This window comes from Ictalurus punctatus, chromosome 23 (genome assembly GCF_001660625.3).
Source record: "Ictalurus punctatus breed USDA103 chromosome 23, Coco_2.0, whole genome shotgun sequence".
Taxonomy (NCBI): domain Eukaryota; kingdom Metazoa; phylum Chordata; class Actinopteri; order Siluriformes; family Ictaluridae; genus Ictalurus; species Ictalurus punctatus.
In genome coordinates, this window is record NC_030438.2 from 13804367 (window position 1) to 13820868 (window position 16502).

The window sequence follows — 16502 nt, forward strand, 5'->3', positions numbered from 1 at the left end:
AAGAGGAATTCCCCTTTCAACATGACAATGCCTCGAAGCATACTTCCAGATCAACAAAGGAATGGCTTCACCAAAACAAGTTCAAGGTTTTGGAATGGCTCAGACAGAGTCCAGATCTAAATGCATCGAAAAATCTGTGGGGTGACCTGACGAGGGCTGTACACAGGAGACCCCCAGCCAATCTAAAAGATTTAGAATGCTTTTGCAAGGAAGAATGACAAAATAAGTACAAATGTGGCAAATTGATTGACTCTTACCCCAAAATATTGAATGCTGTGATAAAATCTAAAGGTGCTTCAACTGAGTATTAGTTTAGGGGTGTGCACACTTATGCAACCAGGTAATTGTACTTTTCTTTTCTTTTTTTAAAATTATTCTTATTTTTTTTCTCACTTTAATTTATAGGTAGCAATTCACAATAATGGTAGAAATGGTTCTGACATGATCTATCTTGGTTTCTGTTTTATATCACGAAAACCTGCCATTTTAACAGGGGTGTGTGGAATTTTTATATCCACTGTATGTTAAAACATGATAATTGGTGTATTCTGTCATCCAATTGGATTTTGATTTCTTTTTTCTCTACAAATTGAATAATGCATGACTGTGACCAATGTATACTTCAGTTTTTTGCCTCAACCCTCTTAGCACTCTGAGGTAAGGTACGGTTTGGTAATTTAAGAATGACCAACTGGGACCGTGAGCAATTGCTGATTGATAAAATATTTACTTGAGCATATGCAAGGGTTGGTAGTGATTTCTCATTTTACAGGTGAATATCCACCACAAGTCATTTCAAAATCCTCCAAAAATTTTCAAATGGATTCAAGTCAGGAGATTGGATAGACCATGCAAGGCCTTCTTATGTTATTTTAGCTGTATGGTTTGGAGTTGTTGTCTTATTGAAACATCCATCTTTTCTCCAGATTCAGTTTCTTGGCGGATGAGTTCAAATTCTTTTCTAAGATGTCCCAGTACGTTGCTCCATTCATGTCTACTCCAATGATCTGTAAAGTGCAAATACCACTTGCAGAGAAGCAGCTCATGATGCATATATAATGCTTCCACCTCCGTGGATATGGTGTTCTAGGATTCGTATGAACAACCATATGTCTGAATACCTTTTTCCCCCTATCAATTTTGTTTTTTAACTTTGTTTATTATTATGAATACATATATTCATATTTACAAGTACAAACTCTCAAAATTCTGTTTGACGTTAAAAAGGCATGCATTTGAAGTAGATGCATATGGATTGGAAGTATATTAAAATAACAAAGTCAAAAGCATCCGAATACTTATTTCCCCTCACTCTAAATGCAGGGGGGCCAAAATTTGTGACCGTAATGGATTTTCAACTGCAGGTTGAATCTTTTGCATGTTCATATTCCAAACATGAAATTCTTAGTTTGAAAGACAATGCCAGCCATTGAACATGTTTCCCAGAATTATCTTTGGGGAGTCAGACCAACATTTCAAGGTTAGATGACTCCTTTTCCTTTGCTGTGTTATTCCATTTGTAATGCCTAGAGTGTTCTTTGAACAGTGCAGGTGTGTACATATGGACAAAAGTACATGCACACTGGGTTCTGGTGGCCATTGAACCTGAATGACCTCAACACGCAACAATAACACTGAAATGATTCTTCGTGGTATCAATATCTTTAGACTCCACCTCTCATCTCTTAGTCTAGTACTAAAATACTTGTTCATGCCTTGGTCACTTCAAGTCTAGAATTAATAGCAATGGGCCTCATTTATTAAACTTGTGTAAATGTTTGCTTAAGCCAAACCAAAGTAAATAATGTCAGATTTTCAAAAGTTTTAGAAAAGATGATTTTCTTCATAGTCCTATGTGTATGTTGATGAATGTCAATCACTTGCAAAATACCAGGTGCATGCATAGCACATCTAATTTGGTGACACCCACTAAACTCCCTAAAAGGCAAAGTTCATAGAGCTGAAATGACGAGTAAACGGCAAAAATTGCTTTCTCAGAGGTAGAATTGGACGTTATTTTGACTCTATGTCAATTAAATATATTTTATTTAGCCACATAACAACAAAAACAAAATCTGGCCTAACCTTCAGCCAGGTTACTTGCACAGTGGGATTAGCCCCTGGGATTGATGAGCTGGTTGAGCACCATTACCATGCAATCTAAGAGACACTCCTGAACCTAGGTCTAGGACACAAGTCTTGTGTGCTCTCAGATGGAAACTGGTTCATGAATTATATACATTATATCACTACCCTACAATTTGCTGCCTGGTTCCAAGAGTACTAACCTACCCACAGCACCTGCTAGACAGCAGAAAGTTTCCATCTTCATTGAAGGTGTATGTGGCAGCCATTGTAGTGCATCATAGCACCATGGATGGTATCTCACTAGGGGCTCATAAATTGTCACAGACCTTCTGAAGGAAGCAGGGCACCTTTGGCAGCCACCCAAGAGCCCAGTGTGGGATCTCAGCTTTGTACTGTAGCCTCCCTCCACTTATGAGCTCATCCAGGACACAGAACTGAAATACATTCCTCTAAAGTTTGGCTTTTTGATTTTTTTTTGTATCAGCCTTTGTGGCTGGGTTGATACATGACTTCATGGTTGAGCCTGGGGTTTTTACCCAAAGTCATATAACCTATTTTTATTAACCAATTGATTGACCTCGCAGACTTCCACAAAGATTCATCTTCGGAGTGTCCCTTGTAATGCCCAGTATGTGCTCATTCGTACTTATTGTACCATTTTGACTAACAGATCAACTCTTTATATGCCACCTAATGAAGATACAAGAAGCTCCCCTTTATAAACAGAGACTGGCACACAGGCTGGTGGATGACGTCACCTTGGCCTTCAGGCAGGTCGGACGACCGGCTTGTACCGGGGCACGCTATTCTATGAAGAACCTTTCCTAATTATGAGCATTACTTAAAAGTGTGCCACTTCAGGAAAGCAATACTGCTGCTGCTTTTGCGTCAGAGTGTACCTTCTGCACGTTCTACAAGGTTAACATCACCCTTCCCAATGCCATGAGTGCGGTGGTTATTTCTGAACACCTTTCTACTTAGTCCTGAGGTGGATCGGTACCTCCTGACATTGCAGTATGGATTATCCAGGTGATTTTCACTCTCCCTGGTGTTTAGGGGGGTGAAATAGAAGTTCCCCTCTCATTCAGAACCAGTACCGATCTGGCAGGAGCAACAAGGAATGATTTCCATATGACAACATTATTTACAGTATTTCAAATACATCTATAGGAAATCTGGGATGATAAAAATATTTTTTAAAAACCTAAAATGCTGTGGAATGACATCACCTGAAAGTAAGAATAGGAGATGTAATTGTTATACAGGAGAACAAGAATAAAGGGGCCCCAACAACAGTTGCACTGGTAAGGCAGAGGGTAAATACACACACACGCGCACAGGGATAAGGTTGAAGGCAAGAAACTGACCAAAAAACACGTAGAGTAAACATAGGGTCCCACAGGTTTACAGTAAAGATAAACTTAGAATGTTCACTCACCCATGGTAGAACAAGTCTCAAGAGTAAATAGAGGAAATGGGTCATGGGGGCAAGTAATAGACTCCTCAATGTCATGACATGGAGAGCAAACCAAGGTGAAGATAATGGAAAATTTTCAGCAGTGCTAAGTGAAAAATATAAGAGGTCCTGGAAATAATGGAATTTGCGCAGCTGGGGTACGTGTAGATAATTCTGGTTAGGATGTAAGCTAAAGGGGCAGATGTGTGATTGGATAGAGGTAGAAACATGCACAAGATACCCTGATTTTGTTTGCTGTCTTGTTTGACTGCTAATAAACCTAACTCTTCTGAATCCAGTCTTCGTGAACTCTGCTTTTATTCCTTTTGAATGTGATCTAGATCTGTTTGACTAATCTTATGGTTTGAATCTGTGAGCTAGCTGGGTCAATGTAGGAAGGAGGAGTAGAATCCGCTGCGTTATGTTATACAGATGTTTCATAGCTTGGTTGATGTTCTCACCATGCATGTGGTATCTACGCCTGATCGTTATCCGGTGTCCCTAGAAAGATTTGCTGTTATATGAAAATAATCAGCTTCGAGGTGATAATTACACCACCCTATTATTCCCTCTTTTCCTGTAACATCACACACTGTCATGTTTTATTCCTTAAATATTTGCCACTCTGTCTTTTATCAGTGGAAAGAAATGCAGATGGAACCCCTCTCGAAGAAGCCCTATGTGAGTTGTGTAATGGAACAGATCCAGCTTTTTCTTCCCCAGACATGAAAGGCAACAGGTGATCATTCTCTCTCTCTCTCTCTCTCTCTCTCTCTTTCTTTCTCTGTGTATACTGTATATTTATTTTGCCTGTATGCGTAGATGTGTGAGATGTCAGGACTCCTTCATCAACACATCTCAGTCCTGCACATGTGGCTCTAACATTCTGGTAAGAAAATGAATGTGCGGTATACTTTGGTGACGTATCGTATAAGCTACGATAATGTACATGCTCCAGTTTATTTACTTTATGTAGCATTTATATAGCTAGATTAAATTTTTTATTTTGCAGTTTTAATGTGTGAAACATACTTATGTATTACAGGCTGGAGGAATGTGTTTCCCTCCCAACACCCTGCCCCCTATGGTCGTTTCCACAGTCAACTTTGCTCAGTTGGTAAGTACTTGATCTGACGTTAAACTGCTGAATAAGCAGGAGTGCTCTGTCATCTCTAATGTCATACATTCATTTTTTATATTCTGTTGTTAAGGGCCTGTCTGTTACTTCTGCCTGGTTCTCTCGCTTCCTGTATTCGTCTGCAGCTGCATGTCTGGTAGGTACAGATACACACACACACACACGCCTGCACACACGCACACACCTACTCGCTCACTCGCACTTTTTTAACCTTCCAAATTGTGATGAGTTTTATTTTTGCAATGTCTATTTTTTTAAAAATATATATTTGATAAACCAGGAAAAAAATTGTACTCAAAATTTTAATACTAAAAATAAAATAGATTTCAAATACTTAAGAAAAAAAGTATTCAGTGATATTAGCCTTATTTCAGTGCCCCCAGGTCTTCAGTTAAAGGAACTATTTGAGAGAACAGATTGTGCTTCTCTGGAGGGATGCTTATAACCACATCCTTCCTGCTGCTGTCATTGTTTAAAATGTACTGCTTTTCACACACTGCTTCATTTATTTCCCTGATATCATAACATTACTTCAGAGATGAATTTCTGTCATTTTTGTGCCCTAGAGGGAAATAGTTTGTATATAATGTAACCTTATTTTTGACAGGTATAGGTCAAAAAGATACATATTCTTACTCTCTATATCTAGGTCAAAGGTCATGATCATAAAATATATTTATAGTTATGTTAAATCAGGGTACCATACATTCCTGACACAAATGTTACCATACATGGTACGGCCATATGTATTCCAGACACCCACACACGTTGCACACATGTTCTTTCTTTTCACATAGAATATGAAACACTCTGAGGTAGGTCATAAAAATATATTTATAGTTATGTTAAATCGGGATCACATACATTCCTGACACAAACGTTACCATACCTGGTACGGCCATATGTATTCCAGACACCCACACATGTTGCACACATGTTCTTTCTAACACTCTGAGGCAGGTCATAAAAATATATATAGTTATGTTAAATCGGGTTCCCATCTATTCCTGACACAAACGTTACTAGTTATGTTAAATCGGGTTCCCATACATTCCAGACACAAATGTTACCATACATGGTATGGTCATGTGTATTACACACACACATCCAAACAAAAATATGACACACACAAACACACTTTATTTTCACATTATTTAAAAGGAATTTAAGTGTTATGTACTAAATTACCATAATTATGAACACAAGTTGTTAAGTTGACAATCATTTTTAAAATTACGTTTCTCCATTTAGATTGTCTGCAGTAGAATGCAGTCTTTTAAACCAGGAAACTAGAAGACACATTTTTCGGGCGATGTCTTGTAGGCCTATACACACTCTCCTACACATGTGTTTTCCCAGGGTGACAGTTCTGTAGATAGTGTAAATTTTGCATTTATGAGCTCTGGTGACAGTGTCTGAAGTGTGTGTGTATGTGGGTGCGTGTGTTAGAGAGAGAGAGAGAGAGAGAGAGAGAGAGAGAGAGAGAGAGAGAGTCATGTGTTTCCTGGGGGTTTGCTGACCAGCATGCTTACAGTGTGTTTATGTTAATGAATTAAGGGACGAGTCATGTATTTCAGTGTTTTACGATCCCTACCAATGTGTACATTTGTGGTTTAAGTGAATCTCTGTTTCTGAAATTACTTCTGTGGTAATTATCAGTTTGTGTAACTAATCTATCAGAAAATACTAGACCTGCTGACTGAATGTGGTAGATGTTTTAGAATTGTGGACATGTTATGCATGTGTAGCTCCCTATGTGTATGATCTATGTGTAATCCTTCTGTCAAGAAATGAACAGACTGAGGTTTGTGAAATAATTGAACTATTTATTGGCTAGTTGTTGAGAAAAACACTGTGATGTGTAAAACATTTCTACAGTCCTTCAAGGCTGTATGATGTCGTTCTCTTTTACTGAAAGAAAGGTCAAAACCATCGGTGTTATTCGTTGTGGAGACTGAAGTGACAATATGTCTGAAGAAAATGAAAATATGTATTACATATCCTACCTTCTAACCAGGTTATTTTAAGGGTGAAAAAACCTTTTTTAAAGACGGTGTTTTAAAAGAATCGTGCATTTTGTTTAAACTATAAAGAAGATTTCAGAAAATGGTTCGCCAACGAGGATACTTACACAGAACTGTCGCTAAATACATAAGCTTTTGTCTATGCTTTGACATCCCATGTCCCAGCAGTACATTTATGACCTCTGGTGACCATGTGGGTGTGCGGGGGTGGGTGTGTGTGTGTGAGAGAGAGAGAGAGAGAGAGAGAGAGAGACACACACACAGGTGTACTTTTGGGGGTTTTGCTGACCAGAATTCTTACAAATGTGTTTGTTAACGAATTAAAGGCAGTCGTGTGTCTCAGTGTTAAAATAATGGTTAAGACGTTGTAGTTAAAACACAGAAGAAACTCTGCAACTCTCTCTCTCTCTCTCTCTAACACACCCACACACACGCACCCACATACACACACACACACACTTCAGACACTGTCACCAGAGCTCATAAATGTAAAATTTACACTATCTACAGAACTGTCACCCCGGGAAAACACATGTGTAGGACAGTGTGTATAGGCCTACAAGACATGTGTGTGTGCGTAGGAGAACGAGAGCAGAGGGGCCCCATGACAGATGTACTGATAAGAGGACACGCACACATGAGCAGTCAATCTAATAAGAGAACACACACACACACACACACACACACACACACACACGGAAACTAGTTTAAAGTAAGATTTGTGCATTGACAAAAAGATACACAAAAGAACATTACATTTTTTTTATACAAGAAATGGTTTCACACAAGATTTCATAGGACACATAATTTTCTAGTTAACCTTCCAGGGAATCTGCATGGCTTAGAAGGGTACCTGGGAGTCTGTGTACCTGAACACTTTAAAGCATGTTTGAGTAGATGCATCAGTTCTTTCCTTCTTCATGGGAGGCCAATTCTGGGGATTCCCAGAATTCCTCTTGGAAGAACCAGGATTGATGGTGTTCTGCTCATTTATGTTCACATTCAACCATCATGTATTTTCTAACAGCGGAGTTATACAAAACAAACCCCACAATCTAAATTTAATGTGTGGTTGCAAGATAAAAATTCTAATTTATTGAATTCATTAAATATTTAGTTGTACACATTATTTTGATGAGTTGTGTTCACATAACAATGTTGATAATCACATCAACTTAATATTGTGTGTAATTTCTGCATTAATTGATTTAAAACTAAATTTACGTTGTAGTACATTTACATTTATTCATTTAATAGAGTGTTCGAGGACCTGTAGACTGAACAAATACTAAGGAGATTACAATGTGAGTATCATTTCACTTACAATTAAATTCTACTAAAACAATGAATTTGGGGCATGTTCTCAATTGTGATATGACCAATAGTGGACTCATGTATAGGCTACACCTGCTAATACATTTGATAGACTATTTTGCACTACTACACGTAGCTAATGCTAGTCATATTTAGCAGTAGTAGACACAGAGTGTTTCTTTTTTGTCTATATTGCTCATTTCATTCAGTGCTTTAACGTCTATAAATCCTGCAGAGATGTTATGTATGAGATTTGTAATGTAAATCACATTGGATTTTACTTACTATTGTTATACAACTTAAAGGCAGTCATTTTTCCGTAACGGATGGGAACCTACATGGCCATTCCACGTATAGTAACATTTGTGTCAGGAATGGATGGGAACCCGATTTAACATAACTATATATATTTTTATGACCTGCCTCAGAGTGTTAGAAAGAACATGTGTGCAACGTGTGTGGGTGTCTGGAATACATATGGCCGTACCATGTATGGTAACGTTTGTGTCAGGAATGTATGTGATCCAGATTTAACATAACTATATATATTTTTATGACCTACCTCAGAGTGTTTCATATTCTATGTAAAAAGAAAGAACATATGTACAACGTGTGTGGGTGTCTGGAAAAACAACAGGCCACAGTTGTATGATTGATCCACAGAATTATTCAATGCGCTCATTTGGATTTATCACTTTACCAAATCATACCTAATTTGCACAGAATTGAGAATCATATTTCATGCTTTGTTTGTGATGTTGTTGTCGTGAAGCTTGCTGCTGTTGTATAAATTGTGATTCTGTATTGCTCACATACATAGAAAATAAATGTACAAGTCATATCTGTGTACCTAGTAACCATCGTCCATAATAACAGGGTCTCTTAAGTGACATTTAGGAGAACAGCTCCAGCTCATGTTCTACAAATGCAAAATGCTCTCTAAAACATGGAGATAAATTCACTTTTGAAATGACTGACTTGTCGTCACTTGTGTAAGTGTGTTTGCATGTGTATGCTTGACTGGATTAACATTGGGTTTTCCCTTGTCTCGCAGTTGTTCACTAATCGGACAGCATGCCAGGCTCTGGGGAACATGTGTGTGATGAACATGCACTCAACCACTATCAGCACCGATGCCTGCGGCCTGTACTACACTATCTACAGAGCAACAGCGGCTCAGGGCAACAACCAGGACAACCCATACTGGTACACACATATGCAAACAGAGGAATTAATCCGCCACTCTCCAAATATCTGACTCGTCTCTTCAACTTTAGTAACCGCTTTATCCTGATCAGGGTTGCAATGAATCCAGAGTCTATCCCCGTGAGCCAGGTGGGTGAATTTTCCCAGCGTGGGACACCAGGCCATCGCAGATCATATTCACACACTCATTCACACCTAGGGGCAATTTAGAGTATGCGGTCTTCCTACCTGCATTTTTTTTTCACCGTGGAAGTAAAAAAGAGAATCAAACTTTTAGTTAAAATGTTGGAAACATAATATCTCAGTGTTCAATCAAAGATTTAATACACCCAGTTTTATAATACTAAGCTTTCCGCTGGAAAGTGATGTTACTGCATCTGAGGCATTAATTAAGCAATTATTCTGCTACCGCAGGAAAACCCCTTTTATTTTTACTTGTCAGTGGTTTAATAGTACTTTAAAGCATTAGCTTTTACAGTATATTTATTTGTCTAACTTTCTATTACTTTGATCTACTCAAACCATTATTAATACAACTTATTCATTATTTACTGCTTCGTATCACTGAGTACTTTAAGGATAAAACAATTACAAATGTTTATTATACTACATCCAAGACTACAAGTAGAACATGGATACTAATTTATAATTAATGTGTAAAAGTTACACAATCAATGGGATGAATGGAACAGACCTATAGCCTGAAACTGAGAGATTGATGGTAGTCTCTCTGGAGATCTGATGTTAGATTCTCCCAAGATCTTTTAAGTTCCCCCAATTTATGGGTGTGGGATTTAGAATAATAAAATATAAAGAATTAAAATTTCACCTCACATTTGAAAACGGCTGAATGTAAGGGAGACTGTAAGGTGTACTGTTTGAGCAGTATGTGTGTGTGCAGGAGAACGAGAGCAGAGGGGCCCCATGACAGATGTACTGATAAGAGGACACGCACACATGAGCAGTCAATCTAATAAGAGAACACACACACACACACACACACACACACACACACAGAAACTAGTTTAAAGTAAGATTTGTGCATTGACAAAAAGATACACAAAAGAACATTACATTTTTTTTATACAAGAAATGGTTTTACACAAGATTTCATAGGACACATCATTTTCTAGTTAACCTTCCAGGGAATCTGCGTGGCTTAGAAGGGTACCTGGGAGTCTGTGTACCTGAACACTTTAAAGCATGTTTGAGTAGATGCATCAGTTCTTTCCTTCTTCATGGGAGGCCAATTCTGGGGATTCCCAGAATTCCTCTTGGAAGAACCAGGATTGATGGTGTTTGACCTTACTTCTAGCCACAGATAAAACACATGGAACATGAAAAACTGTTAAGAATACGAGTCTGACCAAAGACACATAGTAATATAAATGGAGGTCCCATAAGTACACAGCACAGAAACAGATAATATGGAAAATCCACTTATCCACTTGTGGTGCAGGCACACAGCAGAAAAGCAGCTGTTTTAGAAAAGCTAATTCACTCATTCGTGGTGGAAAAGGCCTCAAGGGTAAATGAAGAGAACGTGAATGGTAGGAGAACATATAGGCCCCTTAGTGTAATGACGGAAGTGACGTAAGAAACAAACCAGGAAAAATATCATGGGAAATGCAGGGCTGCACTAAATAAGTACACTTAAAGTCTGTTGGAGATAATGGGAAATTATGCAACATGTGGAAGATTGTGATTGGATGTGCAAAAAGGGGAACCATGTGTGATTGATTAAAGTTGGATATGTTGCCATGCATGAAATGTATATAAGGACATTGTAACCAACGGAACCTCAGTGCAAGCTTCGTCTTGTGCTCCTGGTATCAGCCATTTTATTTGCTGATTGTTCATCTGAATCCAGTCTTCATGAGTTCAGCTGTTTTATTTATCCAAAGCATACAGCAAAGGAAATTCAATTGGTTTCAGAGAAAAAAAATAAAGGCGTTAGAATGGCCCAGTCAATCACCTGACTGGAATCCAATTAAACAAGATTTAAAGACAATATGTTTAGAAAAATGGGTCGAATACTGTGGCCCATTAATTTCTTCATACAGGAAGCATCTTGAAGCTGTCATTACAAACAAAGGCTTCTCCAGTAAGTATTAAATACATTTCGGTTAGCAAGTTCAATACTTTTTTCCTGTGTCATTCCACTTTATTACTCATAACTTCATTTATGGACATTAATATTGTGAATTCTTTATATTTCCGGATTTCTTGAGTTAATAGTGATGTCTGGTGAAATTTTCATATGAATAGCTTCATTGGTAATGTATTTACTGAAAAATCAACCTGTTTTGAAATCCCCACATTGTTCAACATGAAATTAGGATTAGACTGATATCAAAGGAATATTTTGGTTAGACACAATGTAAATGAGGAGATTTAATTCCCATGGTCTCTCTGACCCACACTCCTGAACATTTTAATCAAATCACATTACTTTAATTTTTTACTTTTAATTAATACATTTATCAGTTAAACAATAACTCTCTAACATCCTGAGGGTGCCAGCTGTTATATAACACCTTTTCTGCATCATCACATAAAGATCCACACCACCCTTGCATGCCAAAATCACTCCTGGATTCCATTGCATTGCATTACACTTATTTATTTTAATTAATGTTTCTGTGTCAGTATAAGACACGACAATGAACCAAAAGTCTCAAGACCCAAATATGGATGCATTTAAATAATAAATATCATGGATTGTCCCGTTTCAGTTGTCTACAATGACACACCGGTGTATTATGATATACTTGTTACTTTGTCAGGTATATGTGAAATATGATTTATACAGCATTTTTATTTCATATCATTCAATTTCTTGAATGATAATATAGCTACAGTGTAGCCACAGGTGTGTGTATGTATGTATGTATGTATGTATGTATGTATGCATGTATGTATGCATGTATGTATGCATGTGTGTGTACATGTGTGTGTACATGGGTGTGTACATGGGTGTGTACATGGGTGTGTACATGGGTGTGTACATGAGTGTGTACATGGGTGTGTACATGGGTGTGTACATGGGTGTGTACATGGGTGTGTACATGGGTGTGTACATGGGTGTGTACATGGGTGTGTACATGGGTGTGTACATGGGTGTGTGTGTGTGTGTGTGTGTATGTATGATGACAAAGTTAAATGTTGACATTACTGCCAAAATGAAGCTTCTCTTTTTTTTGTGTAGGGACAGATGGTCCATTATCTGGGTGACCTCATGTCGCCCATGCCTTCTCTATGACCCCAGAGAGAGCAATTCACTTCTCCTAGAGATAAGGAAGTGAAAATACATCCTTCGTACATCCTCTGTCTGTGCTGATCCAAAACTGTGACATGGGCCTCTCACTGGTCATTAGCGTCGTATATTAGTAGATTACCAAAGTACTCACATACACCAGACGTTAAAGATTTGTGTGAATTTTCCAGTTCTGTCTTCCTGCTGACCATGGCCATTGCTGTTAGCTCAAGCTAATCTGCTAGTGACAAAGACAGAGTGACAAAACCGAATAGTGTGATCCACTGAAAGTTGTGGGTCGAAGGTCACAAGATGTAATGACTAGTTCACCCTTCATGCACTCAAACTAAGCATAGTGAACATGTTTAAGAAATGAGGTAATCTATTAAAAAAAAAAAAAAAGACAGTTCAGCCACAATCTGTTTAGATCTTTCCATGAAAGCTTCCATCCTGAATCTGTCCATCCCACTTCTCAACCCAAATGATATGGGAACAGGCTCTTGTAAACCCTCTGATACTGTACCATTCACAGGGATTGAGGTCCTGTCCTTTTTCTGACACTGTCTTATTACACCTATGAAATTCAAGCTAGTTCTGGTATGGAAGCAGTTCCATGTCTGGTTGGTGTTGGGAAATCGGGAATTGAACGGAGCAGTTCTTTAACTCTTAATCTTGTCTTCAATTATCTCACTGACCAAAACTCAGTGACAGATCCACAACCAATGTGTCCTTAGCGAAGGATCCCCTTGAAAGAGTCAGGAGAAATGTGTTTTTAAACTTACTTTTTCAGAGGCAGGAATGTGTGGTTGTTGAAAGTTAAATGTTTAACACCTCACATATATGCAGGCATATCAAATGCTCCGATACTCCGTATTGTTGTACCCATTTCTTCATCTTATTTGAGACTGTTGATGAAAGTTCTGATAATCAGTGCTTGCATTTTGTGGCACAAAAAATATTGGACGTTAAATTTTGTGTTTGTGTGTTGCACCTACAGGAGGATTAACCTGCCCTGGTTGTATTATGGAGAACAGCCAGGATTGGCATCAAGAGTTCTGCAGACAGAACCACTACCTGTAGGCTTCAGCTTTAAAGGCACAAACAAGGTAGGCATGTATTTGTTGTATACTGTATGTTCATGTATGCTTTTGCACTTTTTCCTGAGACAATTTTAGCTATCTGAAATTGATTTAATTTGGCATGGTGGAATGCCTTTATTGCATGACATTTTGATTGATGTTTAATTGTAGTTTGTGTCCACCTGACCATCACACCCATATGTTGTTCTTCCCCAAACTGTTGCCACAAAATTGGAAGCACGCAATTGTATATGATGTCTTTGCATGCTGTAGCATTACAATTTCCCTTCACCGGAACTAAGAGGCCCAAACATGTTCCAGCATGACAATGCCCCTGTGCACAAAGCAAGCTCCATATAGACATGATTTGTCTAGTTTGGAGTGGGAGAACTTGAGTGTCCTGCAGAGAGCCCTGATCTTAACCCCACTGAACACGTTTGGGATGAACTTGAATGCCGACTGCATCCCCAGGCCTCCTCACCGACATTGGTGCCTGACCTCACTAATGCGCTTCTGGCTAAATGAGCACAAATCCCCACAGCCACACTACGAAATTTAATGGAAAGCCTTCCCAGAAGAGTGGAGATTGTTATATCAGCAAAAGGGAACATGTAATGGGATGTTCAGAAAGCACATATGGGTGTGATGGTCAAGTGTCCACAAACTTTTGGCCATATAGCATATTTATGATACCGATTTTCAATGTTCATTCTTCACTTGTCTTCAGAGAGAGAGAGACTCTCCTTTTCTGATATCATGATTTATTATTCATTACAATTTTGTATAATTTAATTACATTTTTGGAGAATTATGACAAGGCATTTTTATGACAGTATTAACATGCACAATGCTGAGGATAATGCTAATTAGGCAGGTTTTGTGCCTACGATTAGATTTTTTATAATCACATTAATCAGTGTTTGAAACAAAATTGCAATGCAGTATTCTTCAGAGTAATGGAAAGATTTAATATTTGATGTTCATTCATCTTCAGTAACCACTTTATACCAATCAGGCTACCTGTGACACGTTTGAGATTGCTTTTGTTAACAAAATTGAGGAAAAATAGGGGTCAGTGGTCATTAAGACATTGGACTGTTGATCGGAAGGTCGTAAATTCAAATCCCAGCCGTTCCAAGCTGCCATTGCTGGTCCCTTGAGCAAGGCCCTTAACCCTCAACTGCTCAGTTGTATAAATTAGATAAATGTAAGTCGCCCTGGATAAGTGGCTCTGTTTTTTTTTTCCTTTGTTTTTTTTTTAAAGACTCGAAATAAACAGGGGGTATGGTGGATCAGTGGTTAGCGTGTTTGCCTCGCACCTCTGGTGTGCATGGAGCTTGCATGTTCTCCCTGTACTTCAGGGGTTTCCTCCAGGTACTCCGGTTTCCTCCCCCAGTCCAAAGATATACGTTGTAGGCTGATTAACATTTCCAGATTGCCTGTATCGTGTAGATGGGTGTGTGAATGTGTGTGTGTGTGATTGTGCTTTGCGATGAGTTGGCATCAGGGTGTCCCCTGCCTTGTACCCCGAGCGCCCTGGGTCCCCCACAACCCTGTGTATAAGCGGCATGGAAAATGGATGGATGAATGGAAATAAACCTAAAACAAAGAAAGCAAATGTCGTAGTGTCATATATATTCAATATTCAGTAATCAGCAATATTTCTAAGTCACAATTAAAATTTTGATTGACCATGTTAGATCTTTTATACAAAGAGTCAGATTTTCCTTGAGCCGTATCGCTTCCATTGAAGCACATGTTCAGATAGCACAGCAGTCAATTTGATCTAACATGGATCGTCAGGTTTTACACAAACTTGTGGAGTGCATTCCATCTCAAGTTTATGTTGTCATTAAAGCAAAAGAGGGAGGTATGAAATACTAAGAAATTCTGAAATTAATATAAATATTTCTAAGATTCTACTGAAGTTTCTTTCCCCCGATGATCATTTTTAAAAAATAAAATTAGAAGCAGTAGGCATAGATGCATAATGGGTTAGAAAGCAATTTAGCAATTAAAACATCATCTTTACTGGTTTTACAGCAGCATTTATCAAACAGGCTCCTCATTTACCTAACATGACCTCTGAAAATTTTTCAGCTGTAGCATAATCTGGTGGGTTTATGGGTTTTCCCCCACCCGCCACTTGAAAAACCATTTGCGCTCTCTATCACAACTCGTCTTTTTAATCCGCACACAAGCTTGGGTAATTCTTTTCCGTTGTTCGGGTGTTTTTTTTTTCTTTTCTTTTCAACAACAACAAAAAAATTGTCATGAATTTTGAAAATATTTGAAAAAAACAGCTAATGGGAAACCCCATGATGTCATTTTCTGTCATTAATCAAATATCCGCCTGTAGAAAATCCTTTTTCCATTTCAGTCTCAAATATAGAAAGCTTACAGTTTGGAACAGTATTAGATGCTAGCAGAGATATCTTCCATATCTGATGGAAAAAATGATCTAATGTCTGTAATTTATTGTAGAATTTAATCTGATATGTTAATGATCCAATTTTAGACTAGAAGCCTGCTTTTTGTGACCGTTACTTCTCATGTGGTTTGTATTTTATATCACTAGATTAAAAGAATAACAAAAAAAAACAATAGGCCTCTATTTTTTTTTTTTTTTTTTTTTAGAGGAATTAAAAGACCTTCTTTTCACTCTTGTATGGTCCTAACACGTTAATTCTTTGCAATGCTTTCAGTAATATAGTTCATTATTTTGTGTTTGGGATGAACTAATGAAATAATTGAAATATTTCCTTGTGTGTTTGTGTGTGTCCCCGCAGAACACAAACATACAGCTGCGGGCTGCAGTGTACACCGTTCGAGGAGAGTTTATAAGATGGGAGAATGTAGGCAGAAGCAACCTGCAGGTAAACCAGCACTGTGGTTTATACACACCTCGGGAATTGAAGATTTCAGGCAAACCACTGATTTG

At 38.1% G+C, this 16502-nt stretch overlaps 1 protein-coding gene and 1 pseudogene across 1 annotated transcript in view; one reads left to right on the plus strand and one right to left on the minus strand.

The window, feature by feature from the left end:
* The window catches only part of tmem67 (transmembrane protein 67), a 40467-nt gene that overhangs the window by 10486 nt on the left and 13479 nt on the right, over positions 1–16502 (plus strand). The window contains exons 4-10 of the mRNA XM_017453222.3: positions 4184–4283; positions 4367–4433; positions 4590–4661; positions 4756–4818; positions 9075–9226; positions 13480–13588; positions 16351–16437. Coding sequence (XP_017308711.1) covers positions 4184–4283; positions 4367–4433; positions 4590–4661; positions 4756–4818; positions 9075–9226; positions 13480–13588; positions 16351–16437 — 650 coding nt within the window. The remainder of the gene's footprint in view (positions 1–4183; positions 4284–4366; positions 4434–4589; positions 4662–4755; positions 4819–9074; positions 9227–13479; positions 13589–16350; positions 16438–16502) is intronic.
* On the minus strand, positions 12703–13368 carry LOC108256153 (cytochrome c oxidase subunit 6B1-like; annotated as a pseudogene).